This window comes from Periplaneta americana, chromosome 16 (genome assembly GCF_040183065.1).
Source record: "Periplaneta americana isolate PAMFEO1 chromosome 16, P.americana_PAMFEO1_priV1, whole genome shotgun sequence".
Classification (NCBI taxonomy): Eukaryota; Metazoa; Arthropoda; class Insecta; order Blattodea; family Blattidae; genus Periplaneta; species Periplaneta americana.
In genome coordinates this window covers 157,364,347-157,389,205 of record NC_091132.1, presented here as the reverse complement: position 1 = coordinate 157,389,205, position 24,859 = coordinate 157,364,347, and the positions used below count along the sequence as shown (strand labels likewise).

At 35.3% G+C, this 24,859-nt stretch overlaps 1 protein-coding gene across 1 annotated transcript; it reads left to right on the top strand.

The window, feature by feature from the left end:
- Positions 1–3,235: 3,235 nt before the first annotated feature.
- On the top strand, positions 3,236–24,726 carry LOC138691417 (uncharacterized). Its single transcript, XM_069813328.1, has 5 exons — positions 3,236–3,536; positions 9,921–10,058; positions 16,930–17,067; positions 24,096–24,261; positions 24,542–24,726. Exons 1-5 carry the CDS (start codon positions 3,444–3,446, stop codon positions 24,724–24,726), a joined length of 720 nt encoding a protein of 239 aa, XP_069669429.1. The 5' UTR covers positions 3,236–3,443.
- The last annotated feature ends 133 nt before the right edge of the window (positions 24,727–24,859 follow it).

Here is a 24,859-nt window from a genome sequence, read left to right as displayed (position 1 = left end):
ATTTGCAGCCAGTTATTTCATTTGGGAATTATGATTACAATTCTAACCTAGGCCTAATAAATACAGGCTGCCGGTAATGACTCTTCTGCTTTGCATATGTTTTTTTTATGTTAATTTATTAACCATAATACGACGTTACATTTGAATCCAGCCGTTTTTCATAAAAGCCAGTTATGCATTAACTCGTGTCTTACTGCAATGAAGGGCGGAGAAGAGAAATAATTTTACACTTTTGTCGCCTTTCACTTTCATCTCATTTTCCCGCCCCGTCTCTTTCTCCTGCCCCTCTTCCTTTTCACTCTCTGTTACTATAATTGCACTTCAGTATTAATACGTATTTATATATTTTAATTTTACCTGTCATATTGGAATCACCGGGATTCGATCTGGGAACATTTTACTTGATCGTCTTTCAACTTCAGCATTAAACATCAAACCATAACATTGTTGAATATTCTTCCTTGTAATAATTTACAAAATATAATGTCTTTGAACTATCGAGACAAATTACACGTAATTTATTCGTGTAAGCTACTACTGAAAAGGCAGGGTTTGGAATTGAACGGGTTACATCAGCTTCTTGTCTATGCGGATGACGTGAATGTGTTAGGAGAAAATACACAAACGATTAGGGAAAACACGGAAATTTTACTTGAAGCAAGTAAAGCGATCGATTTGGAAGTAAATCCCGAAAAGACAAAGTATATGATTAGGTCTCGTGACCAGAATATTGTACGAAATGGAACTATAAAAATTGGAGATTTATCCTTCGAAGAGGTGGAAAAATTCAAATATCTTGGAGCAACAGTAACAAATATAAATGACACTCGGGAGGAAATTAAACGCAGAATAAATATGGGAAATGCATGTTATTATTCGGTTGAGAAGCTCTTATCATCCAGTCTGCTGTCCAAAAATCTGAAAGTTAGAATTTATAAAACAGTTATATTACCGATTGTTCTGTATGGTTGTGAAACTTGGACTCTCACTCTGAGAGAGGAACATAGGTTAAGGGTGTTTGAGAATAAGGTACTTAGGAAAATGTTTGGGGCTAAGAGGGATGAAGTTACAGGAGAATGGAGAAAGTTACACAACGCAGAACTGCACGCATTATATTCTCCACCTGACATAATTAGGAACATTAAATCCAGACGTTTGAGATGGGCAGGGCATGTAGCACGTATGGGCGAATCCAGAAATGCATATAGAGTGTTAGTTGGGAGACCGGAGGGAAAAAGACCTTTAGGGAGGCCGAGACGTAGATGGGAGGATAATATTAAAATGGATTTGAGAGAGGTGGGATATGATGATAGAGACTGGATTAATCTTGCACAGGATAGGGACCGGTGGCGGGCTTATGTGAGGGCGGCAATGAACCTCCGGGTTCCTTAAAAGCCATTTGTAAGTAAGTAAGTAAGTAAGCTACTACTGAAATTATCTCAAAGTGTGTGTGTGTGTCTAATGCCTACCCACTTCACTTGCCTGATTTGGGTTCCGCATACTGCGGATAGGTGGCAGGACTGTGACTCATTTTCAAGTTGCACACCACTTCGGAGGGCCACGTTGTGCATGATATGTATTTGTGAGTGTTATGTCGTGTACTAGGGTGAGTGTATGTGTAAGTTTTCTTGTAAGTGTAGTGTAGGGAGTGAGTGAGGACGATGAAGGTAAACCCAGTGCTGGCACGTGGCCTACTCCTGTCGAATAGCTCCAAGGGGGTCGCCAGGCTTAACGTTTCCGTCCAACAGACGAATCACTATCAACATTGACATTTACCTTCTCTTCATATGCACTGCGGAGAGATTTGGGATTTAACTCAGGGATATTGGTGCACAATTTAGTGATTAAAAGTTGTGCACCCCCATCTCTCCTAGTCCCGCGGTAGAGCAAACTCGGCGGACTTATCTCAAAATACAATTTACGAACGATGTCCGTATTATTATTATAGTTAAAAACTTCGCATTGTCATTTCTTATATTAGACGCGAATACAGTAACATTGATAAACTGTGCTACAAGACATTCACAGATTCTATCCTGGATATGGCCAAACCAGTTTAAAATAGTTTTTATTCATTCATTTATTTATTAGTAACTGTCTTCTAATGAATATGAGTAGGCTACTAAAATGGTGTGTTATTTATATAGCCTATTTGTGTATTAATACTTGCTCTACCTGCAGGTCCCTGTAACTCCATTATACTTTCACCATAACCCTTATAATATATTATGCCTAAATCACGAAAAACAGATATAATATAGGAAAAGGTTATAAATATGGGCTAGGAGTGATAATATGCTCTTTCTTTGTTTTACTTGGTTATTTAACGACGCTGTATCAACTACGAGGTTATTTAGCGTCGATGAAATTGGTGATAGCGAGATGATGTTTGGCCAGATGAGACCGAGGATTCGCCATAGATTACCTGATATTTTGTCTTACGGTTGGGGAAAACCTCGGAAAACAACCAGGTAATCAGCCCAAGCGGCAATCGAACCCGCGCCCGAGCGCAACTCCGAATCTGCAGCAAGCGCCTTAACAAACTGAGCCATGCCGGTGGCTAATATTGGCTACCTCGATTTTTACTATATATGGTGTTTTTACCTAGAGAAAAAGTTCTAAAAGAACATCTTGTGTCCATCAGTCTGCGTGCACTAAGAGACAAACCAGTTACCTTTGTGGTGTGGAATGTGGCGTATTCTTTGTGGTTTTCATCATTTTCAAAGTTTTTGCAGGAATGCAGTTTCAATTTTATTGAAAAAACATATTTCGTGTTTAGAAATCACGCTTGATGTTTTGCACTGATTAAGAATAGCTCTATCACATGGCATAAGAGTAAGACTTATTTAGAACAACAATTGCCATATACATAATCTTAGAAACCTTCTTGAGTCAATGATGCTAATATGGGCTACCGCTATAAGTCAGATATTGGATAGGTAGCCGATATTACCAGCACGTTAACACATCCTGTATTTTCACTATCGTGATTTGTGTTATTTGTTACAGAATACTGCCATTGAAGTGACAAAGGTTTCCTGCTTATGTTTTTTTTTTTTTTTTTTCCAACTTTATTTTCAAATTTTTGTGGTAGCCCATATTTAGACCCCACTACCTATAAAGGACCACTTCGTATTTCTTTCAAAAAGTAATTATATGCAAATATCTATTGCAACTATTGACCTTTAAGACTTGAAATATTGTATATGAATAATTATTTTGTATGTCAATAAAGATATCCAAGCAATATGCCACACCATTTTCCATTATTATGAGGAAAAGCAAATGGTAGCCCATATTTCCACCTTCTCCTCTATGTAACATATATGCGAGTATTAACACTAAAATCTCCCATTTCCATGCAAATCCAGTTGTGAGTATAAAAGTATAGCAGCTCATAAACAGCAAACAGGTAATTTTCTGACACTGTGCTTTCAGTTGTAATGGATGTTATCAAGACGGAACCCGAGGTCGTCCCTTTGACAATACAGTCATGTGATGACGCTGTTAAAGAAGAGAGTCAACCGTCACCAGATGTAAGACCATTTATATCTCCATATCTACTCCCTTATTCCTGTTTACTAATTACTATGCGAATTTATAAATTTATACTGCCACTATAATTTAAGGTTTCCAGATTTTTACCTGAAATTCAGGGACAGCCGTAGTTGCACAGTATTATCACTATATTACTGTTACCGTTGTTGTCTCTGCTGTTCTTTTTCTTGTTTCGCTGTTGTTATTATTATTATTATTATTATTATTTCTATTATTATTATTATTGTTATTATTATTATTATTATTACTATATTGTGAAATTGGGTCCCTCACTTTGAGAAAGGAACAGAGATTAAGGGTGTTTGAGAATAAGATGCTAAGGAAATTATTTGGGGCTAAGGGGGATGAAGTTACAGGAGAATGGAGAAAGTTCACAGTGCAGAACTGCACGCATTGTATTCTTCACTTCACATAATCAGAAATATTAAATCCTGACGTTTGAGATGGGCAGGGCATGTAGCACGTATAGGGGAATCTAGAAATGCATGTAGTGTGTTAGTTGGGAGGTCAGAAGGAAAAAGATCTTTGGGGAGGCCGAGACGTAGATGGAAGGACAATATAAAAATGGATTTGAGAGAGAAGGGATATGATGATAGAGACTGGATAAATCTTGCACAGGTTAGGGACTGATGGTGGGCTTATGTGACTGCGGCAGTGAACCTCCGGGTTCCATAAAAGGTATTTGTTTGTAACTATTATTATTATTATTATTATTATTATTATTATTATTATTATTATTATGTTCTATTACTTATATGTTACTACATTAAATCTAATTACTACAAGATTGAAACTCAAATTTCTAACTGTTCAGGTATAAAGTCACACAGATTTCTCCGATGAATGAATCATTTGTAATATATGCCTTGTCTATATCATGTCATGTCAACGTGAATTGGACTGTTTTACACACAATCTTGAACGTTGAGAAGTCCACATCTGATTCATAGCTGATGAAACGAATTGCTTCTACTTTCGACATGGACAACACGAACTTTGCTCGACAGAATTTCTTCACTAGCCCAGCTGTAGAGTTCATGGACTTGAAACTCTGATGGTGTTATGGTATGGGACACATAAGTACCTCCTTGTAGTGCAGTTGATATGCCATTCTTGTATGGGACAACATTTTTGGAATGAATGAACAATTTAGAGGAACCACAATGAGTGGTCACTGCACCCTTATCTCTTCTTGTTGCCACTTGTTCGGTAGCAAAAGTTCTTTTGCCATTGCTAATGCTGAAACAAGTTTGGCACGATTAGGTGGAGGCGGAATGATCTTCAAATCTAGTCTCAACAACTAAAAATTCTTCACATATCATATCACTTACAATAGATTAAAAAATTTTGCAGTACTCTAGATCTGTGTAAAATTAGAAATTAAATTATATGCTTTGGAAGAGAAGACATCCTTAGACAATATTGAATATACAGGGTGAGGAAAAGTAAAATATTTAGGATGTGAATTCTCAACTCATTCTTAGTCAAAACGTTCATATGAATATAGGTCCGTTTTCGAACGGTTACGAAGATATGGTTCTTTGATTTCACAAAAACTTCTGAGATTTCATTGTACTAACTCATATTTAGAGACATTACGGACAAATTAAAAGTTTATATTCAGATATGCATACACACCTAATATTCTAGAAGTCGGGGTCGATGTTTTCGCACATTTTCAAAGGTACCTCCTTCTGCTTCAATGCACTGTTGCGCTCGGGCGTGAATCGCGCTCCTCGCTCAGGAGAGTTGCATGTGGGTGTTGTTATGCCGCATCCAAAATACGGTCGATTAGCGCCTCTCTCATTTCCCCATTCCTTTGCTGTACCAAGTCATAAGACGAAATATTGCTTTAACGTATGAGATATTTTGTTGATATTGTGAACTTAAACATTCCTGCCTCTTTTTCGATTAGTTATACCAGTGATGTCAAAGCAAGAGCATTTTTCTGACCTTGACGTCGTGCGCGGGCAGCAAGCGCTAAGTATGGAAGGAGGAAGGGTTGTGTATATGAATAAGCAACCTGTTGGATTAAGAAAACAGTGGTGCACAAACTTCAAACGGAACGTGAAATTTTATGTCGTTGTTTGTATATGGCTTCTTTCTGTTTAATATTATCTATATTGTCTGTAAAACAAAAGTACTAACACTGATTTCTTAATATTGCACTTGTGTTTTAAATCTTAATAACATAATAGAGAGTTAAGAAGGAATATTCACTTAAATGCCATAGTAGTATAATATTATACTGTATTAAGTGGATGAAACACATCATTCATAAAGAAAGTGATATTCCAAAGAAAGAGATTGAGTATGACATGATAAGTTGGAATTTATATTGATGGTATCTTTAGCCTTACAAAAGTAATCAATAAACAATCAAAACAATATTACAGTACAAAGCAAAGTTACCTAGGTACTGTATCTGTTTTAAGTGTACAGTAACTAATATTACATAACAAAACTCTTATCGCATTATGCTTTTAAGGTGATATTTGTGAGCAATTTCGTATCATCAGAATATTAAATTATTTTATCGAAATCTTCTGAAGCTATAGAGCTGACATTTTTACAACACATGGGCACGTATCTTTTGCTTATGATGTAACAGTAGTTGCTTTGTTAATTCATTTCCTTACAAACATTTTCCATGCGAATATTTTCAAAAATTTTAATACACTATCTTCAGTAATACGTATATACGGTATATTACATTTACGAAAACATTTTGTAAGGCTACTAAATAAATAGGCCTATACCTGAAAATTGTACTTTTCTATACGAAAAGTTGAGAAAATATTTCTTTTGAATTAAAAAATCAAACTTGTGAAAAATGAGCATTAAAATTAAAACTTACATTCTTATAATGCACTTATACTTCTCGGGCAAATCTAAAAGTTAACATGGATACAGTTTTAATAAGTTCTCTTCGATTTATCTATTGAATCACTGCTGGTCATCCCTGAATATAGCTCGACCAAGCGGCATATACCACCTCTTTCGTCTGTCTCTTTCCTTTCCGCTGTAAAGTGCTCAGGCTCTCCTGGGCTCTAAAGCGCGCGCTTGCTCCTCTGGGCATCAATTGACATGCCTGAGTTATACGAAGAGTATTAACAACATTCTTCCTTATGAGCATTAAAAACGTTATAAGATAAGCAATTTAATTACTTTCTACTTTTAAAATAAATACAGGCATGTTAGAAACGAGGAGATTTTACAATTCCAAAACTCAATTTCTATTTTAAAACCCTCACGTAGGTTACGTTACCTTAGCTTTGCATAGCTCAGAAGGCGACAAGGGCCTATCTCCGGGTGGTCAATGTGAAGATATATGTGATTCAATTGAGTGCAACATTTGCGAGCAGTGTGGTGGTAATAATTTTGTTAGTGACTTTGTGAGTACTCATGACTGAGAAGTTATTGCAATGGAGAAGTTCCACGGAAGTATAAACGAAGTTCCTTTCCTGACTAGAAACCGCAACATATTCACCTCCATTACGACGCACGTCTCATTGCAAAAGTAAATTATGCCTACTATATTATCCAACAATTTTTCTTCCTCCAAAATATATCACTATAAAATCCTTTAATTTTCAAATCAGATCCACAAAAAGTCCGTTAAAAATTAAACGATTTTCGCTTCCAAAACACCAAAAGCACCTGTGTACCACTTTTTCCTTGATTCTTTTCCTGAAATTGTTCGGATACAGTGCTGAGGAAAGAAGAACGTAGACGTGTCGAACATCCTGGAAGCCAGAAAATTTGCAAAACAATTTGTAACCAATAAATAAATAAAAATATATTTTTATACTTACGTGGTATATTTATTCCATGTTGGAATGATCTGCAGTGTACAATAAGGAATTTAATGTAGCCAAGATGTGATACGAACAATTAATAACACTGACATTAATTAATAAAATATTATCGCATTTTTTAATTGTTCTTTTCAATGGACAACATTCGAATGTGATTCACAAGTTTGCATGGATTGAATTCTGGAGTACTGTGATATAATATCGTACTTAAAAGTGAAGACGTCATTTACAGTTAAGGGGAGAGGATGGTATTTTTTAAATCTTTTTTCCTATTTGGTGTAAAATATTCATTTTTTATATGTAGAGAGATCATAGCTGTGGCAACTCAACCAAATAAAAATATTTTGAGAAAAAGAAAAAATTATTCGGCGGCCCAAATTTGACAAAAAAAAAAACCCAATGCAGGATTGTACTAAAACCGATATATCTAAACCGTTTTTTAGGATAGATTCAGACAATTTTTTCCAATGTATTTGCAAAAGCATGTTCTACAAACTGTCTGTAATAGAATTTTGATATTAGTCCCTACTTTTGTAAAATAAACAATTACAATTTAATAACAATTTTCTGATTTCCTTTCTTGCAAATAAACGGACGTATTTTTAAAATGAAATCAATAAAAATATTCTGTGACAGGAAGGTTGCCTAATGGTCTAAAGAATGTGTGTTCTAAATTTCATGCATGTATCTTTAATAGTTCAGAAATTATATCCATTTTTGTCTGGCAATGTAGCAAAAAAATGAAGTTACTGGAAACAGATAAATGGGGGTGCGTGATTTAAAAATCCATAGCGCAGGATGTTTAAAAATGACGACTCAACATCCGATAAGGGCACAAATACCCACAAAATGTTATGCAATGCATTCCACACATATCAAAGGGTATTTTAAAGAAAAAAAAAATTTTTAATTTAATTTACCGGAAACAACAATAAAAGTGGGCGAGTGATTTAAAAATCCATAATGCAGGAAGTTTAAAAATGGCGACTCAACATTCGATAAGGGCACAAATGCCCACAAAATGTTATGCTATGCATTCCATATATATCACAGAGTATTTTAAAGAATTTTTTTTTAATTTACTAATTTTTCACCGGAAAATATCATCCTCTCCCCTTAAATCGTATAGGACTATTCTTACCATGAGTCGTAATTTCGGTGTAGATGATATTGTAAATAAGTGCGGATGTGTCCGTTTTTAAAATAGGATAACTTGAAATTGTGTGTAATTATTGTTTTCATTATTATTTTGTTTACATAATTGTTAATGTTGTCTCTACATCGGCCATGTCGTAAAAGCATTGGGGGCCATATGACTTCATCGTTTGTTAAACTTTACGAAAATAACGAGATATACTAATGTGAAAGGGGGAAAGGAACTGGCCATCCTACCGTGTTATCTGCTAGCGTAGTTGCCTCAAAAGTTGTGCCTTGTTGGTATTGTTTTTTTAAGTAACTACTCAAATTTTGGGTTTTATTCGTCACAGTCTTGAAAATATCCTATATTATATGGACAATAATATATTATATACAGCAATGACCGAAATGTGCATATCACAGACGTTCATAACAAGTCAAATAAATGTTTTTCCATGAAAAATTAACATTTGTATATGAATCATGCTCCTATACATCATGATGTTGCTGGCATAGTCAAGCTGTAGCATGCAGGCATATAGAGAGCATATTATAGATTTACTAATTTGTCCTACAGAATAATATCTGTAATATTGACAATGAATGTTTTAAGGAGAAAAATTCGCTCCGGCGCCGGGGATCGAACCCGACCCAACTTGCTTCTTCGTACAAAGCGCTCTGACCACTGAGCTACGCCGAATTCAATCCACAGCACCGGACCGAACCCTCCTCCTACAATGTTTCACTTTGTGGCCTGACTCCAAGTTAGGCATATATATTGATGTATATGTCCAATGTCAACTGCCATTATACTAGGAACGCCCTCAGCTGAGTGACTTGTCTGGCCGGGATTCCACAGTTACGTGCACAGTAATCTGTACAAATATATATGCATTGCAGCTATGAGAATATTATAGATTATATCTGTATTGACAATTAATATTTTAATTCATTCATTCATTTATTTTATTCCATAGATCTTACATGAGCAATGAAGCTTTAAGATGTGGAACAAGTCAAAATTTTACAATATTACAATTACAATTTTTACAACTTTTTACAGCATTACAATGTAGCATTTTTCTACAATTTTTACAGTTTGTGCAATTTTTTACAATATTTTGGCGAGATGTAGTGAGATGAGGTGAGGTCCGAGGATTCGCCAAATTATTACCCGGCATTTGCCTTTTGGTTGGGGAAAACCTCAGAAAAATCCAACCAGGTAATCAAATCAAGAGTGGTAATCAAATCAAAGGGGTTGATGCCGGGGACCCGGATTCGATCCCCGGCGCTGGAGCGAATTTTTCTCCTTAAAATATTAATATAGAGAGCAGCTTGTAACGTTAGAAGTCGCCTTCTAACATTCTGTAAGAAATTTCTCATTTAATACGTCTCCTTGTACTGCAGGATCGGAATTCCTTGGATCAGCATGTGACTGCTACAAAAGAGGAATATGTGAACCAGAGCCCTGAGCTCCTATCTGACATAAAAGAAGAGAGAGAACCGAACCCAGTTTCGTTCTCTATGATGAAACGTGAACCAGAGGTGAGTGGAGCACAAGAATGTTCTGTGTATTCTTCTTCCAGTGTTGATCTTTTATTTGATTGTCACGGACACTGCCCCTTTACAACAATACTTGCAGTGCCTTTTACTCTATAATGGAGACGAGAAACACTTATCAGTTCGTATTGTTACAAGTTACGTCATGTTGCAAAGAACTAATGTTGAACTGTTGGCTCGTTTTATGTTTTAAATATCAAAACGAAATTACTTGTTATGCTTACTCTTAATGGTTTCCAAGCTACACATTCCCACAGTACGTTTGAAAAAAAAAATTTTTATCAAAGACACGACCTTTTGCCTTCTCTGTGTCTGTTTCTAAAACTCGTAATACTTTTTACCGTTTCTAAATAATTGATTTTGTTTTAGATGTATGTACAAACATTATCACCTGTCTTTATTTCTTTTTCACCCATTGTTTTTAAGTATTTAGGTACGTATTTGCAATATATCCCTTGTATAAACCTGTTCTACCAATAGAGAAAGAATATTTTGTAACGTTACGATAAATAATGTAGCTGTTTTAGAATAGATTCCAGAATAGGTTTCAAATTTAGCAAAATGCTGCAAGTGCACCAGCTCACAATAAGTGAAACATAGAAAAGGAGGGTAGGGGTGATAAGAAGGTTGAGATGCTTGGGAATGTTTCTTTTTGTGCAGTAGTTCAACTGAACAGAAGCAGGCATTGGTTGTCTTTCCACAGCTTTCCTTCATACACAAGGAATTTCCAGCCATCGAATACAGTGAATTAAACATATTATTTGCTGACAACAGAAGATCCCAGTCTCTTATTGCTTTTATTTTGTATAAAACTATGCAAAATTTGGGGTTCTTGCTAGACGATCTTGAAAATATACTACAATATATACACAATAGTATGTTAAACAGCGGTAATACCAAAAAGAAATAACGTATAAATCAATAAAATATTATTTCCCCTTTGGAAAAAGTACAAAAAATATTTTAAAATGCTTACGATGCCTTCTCTTACTCCACACCATGGGTTTAGTCAACAGTGTTTAATATCAAAATTGTTTGTCTCATTATTCTAATTCTGAACAGGCTGTTAGGTTTTAATACCGAACAAACCCAATTATTTCACTGTCAAAGATAGGATAATGTTGTAATACAGAATGCGCATTCATCAATTAATTATTAGATAGCCTCTTCGTTTGAGCAAGGATGTAAATAAACGTTATAAGGTAAATAAAACAAAATTTGAAGGATTGAAACATATGATTTGTATGCATTTGCAATTTAATGCAAACAATGCATATTATAATGAAAAATGAAGAATTACACCAACATATTTATCCATTTTCTATACAAAGAAATATCTTTCTCGTACAAGTTTAGTTTCCAAACAGACTGACTTTCCTGGAAGAATGTTCGCTCTTTTCCCTCTTTTGCATTTTGAGGTGGCTGTCTTTTGTGTCTTCACTTATGAAGATAGTTTGCAACCAGGAATTACGTCCATAACTTCTCTGATTGGTCTTTTGCTTTCTTTCCTGCAGTTGGTACTTCTTTAAAACTCGTTGTCTGTCCAAGAGTTCACAAGCCTTGAATCCACAACATATGTTCTTAATAACTGTATTTCCAGAAATTTTCTCAAGAGATTGTTTCAGAAGATTAGGAAATTCTTATTTTGGCAGAACTCCCCTATACAATTTCTTCCATTCAGAGAGGATGTACACCAGTCTCTCTTTATTGAATATTATAGATTTATTAATTTGTCATACAGATTAATATCTGCAATATTTACAATTAATATTTGTGGAGGAAAATTCGCTCCAGCGCCGGGGATCGAATCCGAGTCCTTGGTTCTACGTACCAAGCGCTCTGACCACTGAGCTACGCCGAATTCAATCCACTGCACCGGATCGACTTCTCCTCCTTAAATGTTTCCCTTTTTGGCCTGACTCCAAGTTAGGCATATACGTTGACGTATATGTCCAATGTCAACTGGCATTATACTAGGAGCACACTCAGCTGAGTGACTTATTTGGCCGGGATTCCGCAGTTAAGTGCACAGTAATCTGTACAGAAGTATGCAGTGCTAGCTATGAGAATATTATAGATTTACTAATTTGTTACACAGAAACACTGAAGGAGGAGAATTCGATCAGGTGCTATGGATTGAATTCGGCGCAGCTCAGTGGTCAAAGCGCTTGGTACGCAGAACCAAGGACCCGGGTTCGATCCCCGGCGCCAGAGCGCATTTTCTCTTCAAATATTAACTCTCTTTGTTGGTCTGGAAAAAGTTACGTCTAATGGCTGAAGCATATGTGTTGAATTTGGAGGAAGGAACATGTATCTAATGTTATTTTCCTGGCACAACCATATTACATTTACAGATAAGTGGCTACACAAATTGACACCTTGAAACACCTTTGGTTTTGTAATTTTCTCAGGTAAGGCACACATATGGAGATGAACCATTCTTCAAACAGTTTCATATCAAACCACCCTGATTCACTGCGGTTGTAACAAGGTCCTCGTGGACCATTCTCAATCCAGGTGGAATACACATTCTTCGCTTTGTACACAACATATGTTGGTAACATATTTCTGTCACCTGTGACAGCCATCGTAGCAGTAGTACTTGATTTTGACGTGTCTAATATCCTATTTAAATGCTTACAGCCCCTTTTAACTATTACACTAGCATTGCCAGGATCATCACTGAAGCCGGTTTCATCATAATTGAAGACCTCCCTCGAATAAGGGTGTAACCAACAAATCTGTAATGGATAATGGAAAATAATTTAAAGGACACCTTTCGTTATGCCTGTATTTACGACTAGAACCATTTGATTAATCAAGGATACAAATTTATTCAGCCATTGAATGCAAGCATTTATTGATATAAATGAGAGGTTCGAAATTACTTTTCCACCGAAGTCACAGTTTCATTAATTTGATGTTACAGTCTTTTTTCGAGGATTTGATCAGATTGTGTGGAAAACATCTTGAAGTGTGTTATCTAATTGATCAAAGTATTTATTAATTACTTCTTCAGATCGGGGTGTCCTGGCATAGTGTATACCTAATTGATCAAAATATCTATTTATTACTTCTTCAGATATTTCTGCCCTAACTGCCTTTATATTTTTGGCTGTATGGACACTAACATCGGAGTGTCTTCTTAGAAGAGATGTAACGTATCCATGTCTTCGCATAGCGTGATATCTAATTGATCAAATTATTTATTTATTACTTCTTCAGGTATTTCTGCTCTAACTGCCTTTATATTTTTGGATGTATGGACACTGACATCGGGGTGTCTTTTTAGAAGAGATGTCACATATCCAGGCCTTGGCTTATTGTTTGTGAATCTTTTTCCTGTCTATTCTGCTTACCTAAAAATGCTTTAACCACTAACCTCATATCATATTGCTGTAGTGGAAACCTCCATTCGCCAAAAGTTACAATTTCTTCAATCAGCTTCTTCTCTTCATCTGCATTTAATACTGTTGATCACCCAACGTTCTGAGTTTCCCATTTTCTACTCACAGTTGCACGTAGCATAGATTTCGGCACATCATACATTTCTCCAGCTTGTGTGTACGTTAGTTTAAGTCTTGTAACATCTGAAACTGCCTTTTTCATGGCTTCTAGTTCATATATCTTTCTTTACACGGAACCCCTTTCCTTCTTCTCAATTTATTGCATTGTTCGGTATTAAATCCTGTGAGCGAAATTAAAACAAAGCTGCTTTAAATATTTAAAATGATATAGAAAAAGCAATGTGCTGTTTGAATGTATTAAATAAACTTTATATTCAGTGCGAAAATAACTTACCTCCTGCTCAGGTGATTTCTGTTATCAGATTGAGGTAAACTGTTCTCTCTATAACACTGCTGGTGTATTCACTTGGAGGTAACACAAGTACTGCCTACTAGTGCCAGCTTCTAACCGCAACAAAGCTGTGTTCTTTCTACACAGAATGTCGGGAGTTCCAACACAAAATTGGAAAGAAGCTGTGTTTATGTGGTAACCCTCGTTTTTTCAGTATTCCTGCAGTTTACGGTATATTAAATGCAGAAATGGCCGAAATATGTAAAACATATGTATGTATGTGTGAATGTATCTATTTATTCACGCTGCAAATGAGTATATACCCGGTGGTAACTAATTACACTCAATAATGACAACAATAAACACAATTCATAAAAAATGCAATTAAATATAAATTACTACTACTACTAATAATAATAATAATAATAATAATAATAATAATAATAATAATAGGCAGCATTCTAAATTAAATGAAGCACAATCACTTAAAATAACATTTGAAGTAAGTTTAATTTGTAACTTAAACCTAAGTTCGAACTAAAACCCACGAGTATATGTTCATACCTGCACAAGTAGCATTCATTTCGTTGACAACTCACTCACTGCATATTTCACTGATTCTATCCTGATTTCACTAACACTTCAAAAACATTTCACTGTTCAAATACTTTGCATTGCCACTGTAATTTATAAGGCTTTACTGACAGAAACACACTTCACTTACACAACACACTTCACTTACACAACATACTTCTTCACTGATACAATACTTCAATAACAAAATATCAATCACACCCTTTAAATAGTGTGTATAATATAATACCGTCTATAAGTAAAGTCCTTAGGTCTATTTTTATTTAAATACATATTTGGTTATTGGTAAAGCCTTTAGTAAGTGTGCAGTTAAGCATTCCAGTCCCTGATAGTACGGTTGAGGAAAGAAAACTTTCCAATGTCCGTCCTCTGTCTTCTTTCCCTCAATTAATTTATATGAGTTGTCGTTCCTTGAAGAGTAATTTGGAGGCTGCAACGTATTTTTTATTTCTCTTCAGGCAGGCTCACCTCTGTATGTTTTGAACATTGCGCATAATCGAATTCGCGTTCTCTGGTCCGTGAGTGTGCCCCATTTTAATGGTGAATTATTACGACAAAGCTTGAGAGCCCGTTTTTTAATCTTTTCCAGTGTCTTAACTTGCCGACCTGGGTGGTGTAAGCCGTAGAGGCACGCAATGTGGGTTCGAGTCCCGCCTCGGACATGGGTGTTGTGTTTGTGTTAGTTTAGGAAAAAGAAACCTGCAAAACAGCAATCTAGGAAAATGGCTTCTGGCCGTTAAAAAAAAATATATATATATGATCTAATCTCTAAGCATCCCAACATGCAGCACCATATTCCATTACTGGACGCACTAGTGATTTATATGCAATCTCTTAGTACCCTCATCACAAAGTGTAACGCTCTCCATGCTTTTCCCACTGTGTCAGTAACGTGTTCCCCTAGCCGAAATCGCTGCTAAATGTTATTCGTAGGTATTTGCATTTGTTAACTTCCGGAATGGTTTTACCTCCTAACATAACAGTTAACTTTTCGTATTCATGATCACGGACATTTATAACATGTACCGATATAACAATATGAAAATATGCACTTGCATATGAATCAGGGCTTTATTCATCATAATGTAAAGCATATGTTGTGGGTCAGAGTGCTGCATTGCAGTTAAATCGCTCGCTTGAACTCGGTCGAATGTCGCATCCTCGAGTGAGATACGATCGGTCGTGATACACTTGTAATAAATAGAAGCACAGTACAAGGTCATCTCACCGACATGTCTTATCTTGTATGGAAGGCGACAGATAAGATACACATATGTTTTTTGCTCACACGGTAAAAATAAGGCTTTATTTTCTGCGTTTATGACAAACGTTTAATGGAACGTACCAAAACAGTAACATGAAGTTATAAATAAAATAGTATGAAACACTTCGATATACTGTTAGTATTGCTAATTAATAATTATTCAATATTTGATTTACCACATGTATAATATGATGGTTCCATACATAGTGTTCCGCCTATATACTGCGACAATGTAGAAACGTTTTACAAAATATTATTGATATAGCAGTAGATTAATAACAATATTAGTACAGAGATAACGTCACAGAAAATATAATGAAACGAATAATCATGCTGCTCAACTGTTACAGACGCAAAGATTGATACACTAATTATTGAGATTATTATTATTTTTATTATTATTATTATTATTATTATTATTATTATTATTATTATTATTATTATTACAAAACTTGATACGGTTCTTGCATTATCGTGATTGTGTTCTCCGTTTATAATAATTACATTTTCATCCAATAACATCTATTTATTTATTCTGGTGTAGTTAAGGCCATCAGGCCTTCTCTTCCACAACACCAGGAATACAAATACAATAATATAAAAAAACAGAGGAAAAAAACACTATATACAAAATAAAGATACACAAAAAATAAAGAGAGAGAGAAAAAAACACTATAAACAAAGTAAAGCCACACAAAAATATACATAGGTTGCAGTCACACAAACTTTAAACGAGTGATTAAGTATCATAATCAATTGTATCAGATGTGGCAAAAACAAAGTCACTTCTGTTGGAAAAAACAAACATTTACCTGCAACATTTATATTACATTTTAAAGCAAGTTTTGTAGTTGTACTATGGAGAGATTAGTTAAACACTGCAAAGTTTTGAAGTGATAAACATCTATGATGTTACTACACAGTTCATCACTATAACAAGAACGAATGTCTAATGCTCGGCTTATACCGTTCGAGGATTTATCGCTCGCGACAATTTTACCCATCATGCATGTGTGCTGTCTATCGGATTATGCTATGAACTACATGGCGCTCGAGCGAAAACGTCCGATGCAGACCTCTGCTGTGGGTTGAGATCAGGCTGTGGCATACGGACATATTGAGAGTAACTTGTAACATTAGAAGTCTTCTTCGAACGTCCAGTAATAAATTGCTCATTTAAGACGTCTCGTTGTACTGCAGGAACGGAATGTTTTGTATCAGCTTGTGGCTGGTATAAAGGAGGAATACGTGGACCACAACCAAGATCTCACATCTGAGATAAAATTTGAGGGAAACCCGGAACCAATTTCGTTCCCTGTGGTGAAACGTGAACCTGAGGTGAGTTCAGCACAAAGAATGCAGTGTGTGTTCTGCAAGTGTTTATCTTGTATTTTGATTGTAACGGATACTGCGTCTTTACAACAGTACTTGTAGTGCCTTTCAGTCTGTTATCTCGTTTCTTTTTAATTTGAAAACGAGATTGCTCGTTATACTCACTCTTAATGGTTGCCGTAGCTACACATTCCGATGATGTATTATTAATTTGATAATGTGTTGTACTTAATATGGATTCTTTTTGTTTTCTCTGTGTGTTTCTCTAAAATTCTCGATATTTTTACGGTTTTAAAATAATTGATTTTGCTTTAGATGTACGTATACAGAAATATTATTACATATATTTATTTGTTTTTCCACCCATTGTTTTTAAGTATTTACATGTCTGGAATATGTCTTTCGTAGGACATTATTCTGCCAGAATAGAAAAGATATTTTGTAACTTTACCTACAGCAGACAACTATTTTTCAGGAAAGTGAATTTTTTTCAGCAGGTGTTCTCTGGATTGCAATTTTTCAGTGAATTCCTGACAGGTCATGTTGAAGTCGGTTAAGATATCAATTATGGCTCGAACATTTTCTAACTCATTGTTGATTTTTTGGAAGTCCACATCATGTTTATTGAAGAAAAACTAATCACTGGAAACAATGAAGCATTAATTCCAAGAAAACACATGGCTAGTTCACTTCTGGAGTTCACGGAATGATTTTCTCAAAGAAAAAAAAAAATTAAATATATTTCATTTTCGGCAAGGAGTACCATATGTATATATTATGCAAATCTAATCTTTCAGGTAAAGCTTCCTGTTAAGCAGATTTGAATAATTTCAAGGGAAAAATTTTTCCAGGGCCGGTATATACGTCACTGTGTACGTTAATAGAAAACCACAATTTCAAGTCACACAGATTTTGTGTGCACTCGATGTGGGTCTCTGGCGTTTCGTCAGCCCACACGAGTTGTGTGGATATAAAAGGAAAAGTTGAGACGGTGTCGGGTGGAGTTCCCAGGTAGCTCAGTTGGCAGAGCGCTGGTACGTTCAACCAGAGGTCTCGGGATCGATATCCGGCACCGGAACAATTTTTCCCTTGAAATTATTCAAAGATGTTAATTGTTTAAATATTTTCTTTTCTTCTTGTGCTGACTGTTTTATTATGTGGTGTTGAAGGATTGTTTGGATAGCAGTATGCATGAAATGCACCATCACTTGACAAATAGATCAGACAGGAAAATAATAGTTAATTGAATGAAAAATAAAAAAATATTGTTGTTTAGTCAACTATCCAAAGATAGGTTTGAACCTCATAAGTGACACCAGGCACTCATAAGACAACTAGCACAGAAGATAATGGAGAAAGGTGGACAGTTCCTTTCCCGCAAATAAAGAATTAATACTTTTAATTTTAAACCAATAGCATATTAAATGGAACATTTTTACGTGTTGTCATATTCTTTGTTAATTATGATAATTAAGTAAATGGTGACAGCTGGTTATAAAGAGGATTACATCTAACCCGTCATGACTGTGCTATTACAATGATAAAATGCATAAATATGAAATGGTGTGTCTGTTTAAACTATACTTTTGCCTGGCAAAACTTATGGTTCAAGACCTGCGTAAATTACTATTAACATTGTTATCAGCATAGTCACATTAATTAAATTGCCAGATGAATAGCTGCTGAGATTATGAGTTCAGAAATAGTACAAAAATTCATCTAAAACAGATAAAGATTACTTCGTTGTGACCATTATGTAATGTTGAAATTTGTGATCAATAGTGAAATAATATTTGAGTTTGTGAGGCTGAGGAGAATTCCGCAATTGGTGACTGGAAATTGAAGTATCCCTTCTCAGATAATTCCTGCACCAGTAGTAAGTTAATTAGTTATTCTGTAAGGAACAGAATTATCCCATGAAAAATGTGATCCAAGAATTGTCTTTCGAGAGTTGAAATTTCTACTAGGCCCCACTCTGAGTTAAACTAAGGTTACCAAATTTCTTCTTCTTCTTCTTCTTCTTCTTCTTTTTTTACAATTTCCGGAAACAGATTTCGATGAATGAAAAAAAAAAAGGGACACTGTTTTAACATTTGTTAATTTACCAGTCACTTACACTGTTTTTTTTCACATCTGAAGATTAAAAATTCTAATACTATTTAGGCATAAACAGTAAAAATATTCATTCTACTTACCTACTACTGAAAGAACTGGCATTTTTCACAAAAGTGAATTTTCTTGAGCAGGTGTTCTCTGGATCCTAGTTTTGCAGCGAATTTCTGACAGATCATGTTGAAGTTGGTAAGATAGCAAGCGTATCTCGTGCAGTTTCTAAACTCATTCTGTATTTTTGGGAAGTCCACATTATGTTCATTAAAGAGAAAGCTACCAATAGTGACAAAGAAATATTAACTCTAGGAAGGCACATATTATATAGTTCACTTCTGGAGTTCAGAGAATGATTTTCTCAGAGAAAAATTTAAAAATTTTGCATCATTTAGTGTAAAGAGTACGATTTTCAACTTCGGTGTTTTGTCTGAATTCGCATATTTCTTCAAACAAGAAATTTCATCAAATAAATTATCTTCAACTAGGTCAAGTCCATTTACATATTTATGAAGGAAAACAATGGACTGTCTCTTTAAATTCTTCTTTTTGAGGAGGAGATCTCAGCAACATTCTGTAGATATTTCTTCTTGTGAATGAATAACCCAGGCACAAGATTTTATAAAATTCACAAGAGAGATTAAGAATTTTGTGTTGGATTAGGAGCTGGAGAGTGGCTTAATTGATCGTAAAATAAATGTCTCTTCTTTCCCATAGTTCAGTTTTTCTGTTAACCTTGATAATGAAGTGGAAGACTCGACTGCAGTTATGTTATGACCTTCAGCTTTCATTATGTCATAATGAAAAAAAAAAAAAACAGCAAAGTTGCATTATCAAAAATACATCCACAACAACGTGCAGAGATCATTAAACCATATTAATAAATAATAGTGAAAATCTGAGGATAGTCGAGGTCAAATTATTAAATCCAGATATATTCTGGAGAAGAATTTCGTCCAGGAACAAAAGAAAAAATTGGGAACTGTCCCCAGGAAAATATTAAAGTCTGGTAACCAACTTTAAGTGCAGTTTTGTTTATTTTAATATCTGTATTAGTTCTGTCACAGTAGGAGTTTCTAATCTCGTCCAAATTCGTAATGTACTCAGGGAATTTAGCTCCCCCTAACTATAATGTACACATCTCCCTCGAAAGATGAAGTTGAACATTTTTCTACTATCGATGGAAATGATGAATCGAGTATACTTCACATCGTCCTTGGGCAAAAGCATTGCTTATAGATTGAACACTTCTTCTAAATACTTGGTAATGAAACGTTAATGTTAGTGAAAAGGAAATACATGCTAGGAAAATGGAACCACTTAGTAGAATGCATTCTAGTTCTGAAAAATATTAGAAAAACATCATTTTTCAGAATAGTGGCTGCATAGTATTGGTGACAACAGTTGCATTTATTGTAAAATATGTCACCAGCGCAAAAGTAAAAGCATCAGACCTAGAAAGGAAAATTGTTTGAAAAACAAAATAATGTAACCAACGATTACAGTTTTCACATCAATTTGCATAGGATACCTTTAAGCAAACATCTGTTTCTGAATTGTATTGGATAAATATTAGAAATTTATTTGAGATGCCATTCAGAATAAAAGGCCAAGCACTACTGAAGCACCCCCAGCAACAGACGTGAAAACATATTTAAAACAAATGAAATGTAGTTGTGCAGTTTATTTATTGAAGAGGCAGGCTAAATTAATACAGTTAATACGGATAGGTAAATAAATAGAGTGAAATGCAGATAGAATAAAATAATAATACATATAAGAAAACAACTGAGTTTATAGTAATGTTTAATAAATTTGAATACCGAATGAGCAATAAGAACTCATTTTGTCTTTCCCTTCTTATGAAATTCATTATACCAGAACATCCGCTATTTAAGAATTTCCTGAGAGAAACATTCCTCCTTTCATATGACACACACAATCGATTGAAAGTGTGTAGGCCTATAAGCTAGTCTGCGATGTTTGAGCTACTATTTATGGTGAAAAAGAGAGATGTTTTTATCAGGTCCACACTGGATACAAGAAAGCAACTCCAGGGCTGTGAGAAGAAGACAGATTATCTTTCATGGAGAGCAAAATGAAAATGTTGTTGCCTCCTGTAACATTTGTTCGTCTTGTTTTGCATTCCTGCTATCTCTTGGAACTTAAAAATATAATCCTTTTCTTTTATCTGTCAGCAATAACAAATCATAGCAATCTGCATCAAGTGAAGATCTGCAGACATGCTTATGTTAGGGAAAAATAAGACAATGGAAAAGAACTGCTCTACAGCTTGGTTAAAAGTTGTTCTAGGAGGTTATCATTTTTTGTCCCAAATTCTGGCACCATTAAGCAACCTTTTGCGAACCCTTAAATTTTTTTATTTCGAAAAAAAAATTAGCATTTTTAAATATTTTCTACTATTTAGTCGAAGAAAATTGTCCTTACTGTGACCATCCTCATAATAGAGCACGTAGGCTGTGAATTCAGAAAATGTCTAGGGAAAAATCTGGTGGAAGAGAGTAAAAATCTGGAAATTTTACCTGACAAATGCACTTCCTTAAGTAAAAAGACAATTCGGTCACGTAAATAAGAACTGTCTTAGATGGTGAAGCATTTATTATTTTTATGGAATTAAGTGAGCTAGAAAATAAAAAAACTACGACAATAAAGGAAGCTTTTTTGAATTACTTAGCTTCTTTCCGTTTAGATGAAGGATTTGTTAAAAAGTAATTAGTGTGCTTTGTTAGTGACAGGACAGATATAAAGCTTGGAGTGAAATCTGAAGTGGGTACTTTGTTAAAGGAACAATTTCCAAACATTATTTTATGGCACTACCTTAACCATAGACTTGAGCTTGCAATTAGTGGCAGAGTCTGTGACAAAAATTCCATCTTTCTCTTCGATGCTTACAAGGATAAATTTCATTACACAGTATTAGTTGCCAATCACCAAAAACATAAGGGGACTTGAAAGTGTAGCCACTGAACTAGGAATGCAGTTTAAAGAAATCAGTATATATTTTATATTCGTTTGGTTTGCAGTAGCTCTAGAACAACTTCGTCTGTGCAGAACTCTCACAGTGCTACTGCAACGCATTTTGAAAAAATAGTAGAGGCAGAAAAGAGACAAGAAAAGTCATGGTTCACGAAACTATTGAACTAGCTAACATCACAGGAATTTCTTCTTGATCCAACTCTTCTTTTAGTGATTTTTACAAGAACTTTCCAGTATGTCAAATCAACTACAGGAAAGAACGTGTAGTCTACCAAAGGCTGATAGGATTATTAAAAGAACAATTGTCATTATAAACAACAAAAAGGATAATAGAAACGAATTTGGAGGATTCAAAGTCTTTCTGTTTTTGTTTTACAAAAGTACACAAACTTTGGATGTAATTTAACACAATCTTAAAAATATGCACAAACCATGAAAATCCTCAGTTAGGATTGCAGGCCCCTGGGATTGAACCCCCGACCTCCCGAATGCGAGGCCAGCCCTCTACCACTCCGCTAGGTATTGCAAGGATACATCACTATATTTACGAAACGCAGTGCATTTTTGTGAAACCCGAAGGGAATGTTCGATCATATTATTTGAATTAGCACTGCTGTCACATAAACCCAGAACTTAATTGAGATTAATTTTGTCGAATTAAAAACTTGTCCATGATAAAATCCAAATAAAGCACTTTTGATAAAATAGTGGCACTATCACCCACACACGTCTTCACTGAAACTGACGATTCTAAACTCTATTTTTTACTAAGTGGGAAGAGTAAACGAATTACTAAGCATTGTTGCAGTGTTCACTGTCATTCGAATTATCGCTAGGCAGAAAAATTAAACTGAGCATTGCTACAGATGTTCACGTGTCATTGGTAAAGTCTGTCTCAAAATAAAATGTACTATATCAAAGACATCGCTGTAAATAAAAACATGCGTTGTGATGAGACATTCTGGATAGCATAAAATTTATTCTTCAATTCCAAAATTTCGCGACACACTCCCTGGGGCTGCGCGACACACCAGTTGGGAACCATGCTTTAGAAATCAATGTTTTTATTACTTGGCGCATTATCTATATAAACTTTCAAGTTATCCTGTTTTAGCCAACTCTTGTATTGATAGGCAAGCATCAAATTTGCAATTTTCTTTCTCATCTATATGAAAACTGTCCACTGTACTGAACTATGTCAATGTCACAAATCAGTCTTAATTATATTCTCTTCGACATTAGACAGATAACCTATCATGAGTTTGTGTACATAAGTTACCCAGTCTGACGCTGTTAAAAGTTTCGCACAATTTTCTTTTAGAAAGCTGTGAACTTCCTATCGATAAGATGATAATGTTTTATTCATTTTGTAAAACATTACATTAATATATTCCTCGTACATGTTCAACCTCACTGGTGGGACGTGGAGAATTGTTTACTTCGTTTACTTCCACTTATTCCTGAAAATATAGACTTATAAATGTCCATAATTTTTGTATAAGCTTACTGCTAACTTGTCCGTATTATCAATTAAATTAAGTTATGAAAGAGCAAAATATTACACGCTTTTATTTTATAATTTTTTAAGACGTCCATTTCCAGTCCATTTCATTTTAATCTACAGCATGTAATGAAATTTAATGGTACAAAAATATTCATACATTTTATCAACCTCAATGTTAATATGAAGATCATTAACAAATACTAGGTCAGAATGAAAAGTAAACCCTTCAACTTCATAAGTCGGCAACAGATGGCTGCACTGGTATGCAACTGGAACTGTAATGTTCGTGAGACTTCCCTCTGATGCCATGGTTAGAAGGAAGTCACGGCAGTGGACGGTTGTGTAGTTACAGTGCATAGAATGGAACCCTGTGCAGACGCTCATTCAGTGCGATATAAGCAACGTGTTGTCTTTGAATTCTTGGCAGCAGAAGGTGTCTTTCCAACGGATATTCATCGAAAAATGCAAGCCGTTTATGATGGCTGTTGATGTGAGCACTGTGAATCGTTGGGCCAATAGTTGTAGAGAAGGCGAGACGGGAACATCTGACCTGCATGATAAGCAAAGAGTTGGACGTTCTGTGACAGCAACTAGTAAGTTTCACAGGGAAAAAATTGACAGATATTCAAGACGATCGCCGCATCACTCAGAGAGAAATTGCTACGAGAATCGGAATTTCACAAGAGCATGTAAGTCACATCATTGCTTTGCTTGGTTAATGAATGCTCTGTGTACGATGAGTACCCCAAATGCTGACCCCTGAAACGAAAGTTCAAGGACGTGAAAATTACCAGGAGCTTCTCTCGCGTTATGAAGCGTTTCTGCATGCAATTGTGACAGGAGATGAAATGTGAGTACAGCACTCTGTACCAGAGACCAAACGCCAGTCCATGGAATATCGGCACAAAGATTCGCCCCAGAAAAAGAAATTCAAGACACACCATTCAGCTGGAAAACTCATGGGAACAGTGTTTCAGGACGCAGATGGTGTTACTCATGTTAATTTTCTTGAACGTGGAACAACAACCAACTCAGAGCGTTACATGACAACACTGTGAACATTAAAATGATGGCTGAAAAGAGTGCGGAAGTAACAGGGAAATGTTATCCTGCAGCAGGACAATGCGAAGCCACACACTTCACGTGCCACCACAGCAGAACTTCAGAGACTGAAACTCGCCACCCTAAGAC

Coding starts and splice junctions, on each gene's coding strand:
- LOC138691417 (XM_069813328.1), top strand. CDS start 3,444: ATGGATGTTATCAAGACGGAACCCGAGGTCGTCCCTTTGACAATACAG. Junction 3,537..9,920: donor AGAGTCAACCGTCACCAGAT/GTAAGACCATTT, acceptor CTTGTACTGCAG/GATCGGAATTCCTTGGATCA. Junction 24,262..24,541: donor ACGTTCTGTGACAGCAACTA/GTAAGTTTCACA, acceptor ACTCTGTACCAG/AGACCAAACGCCAGTCCATG.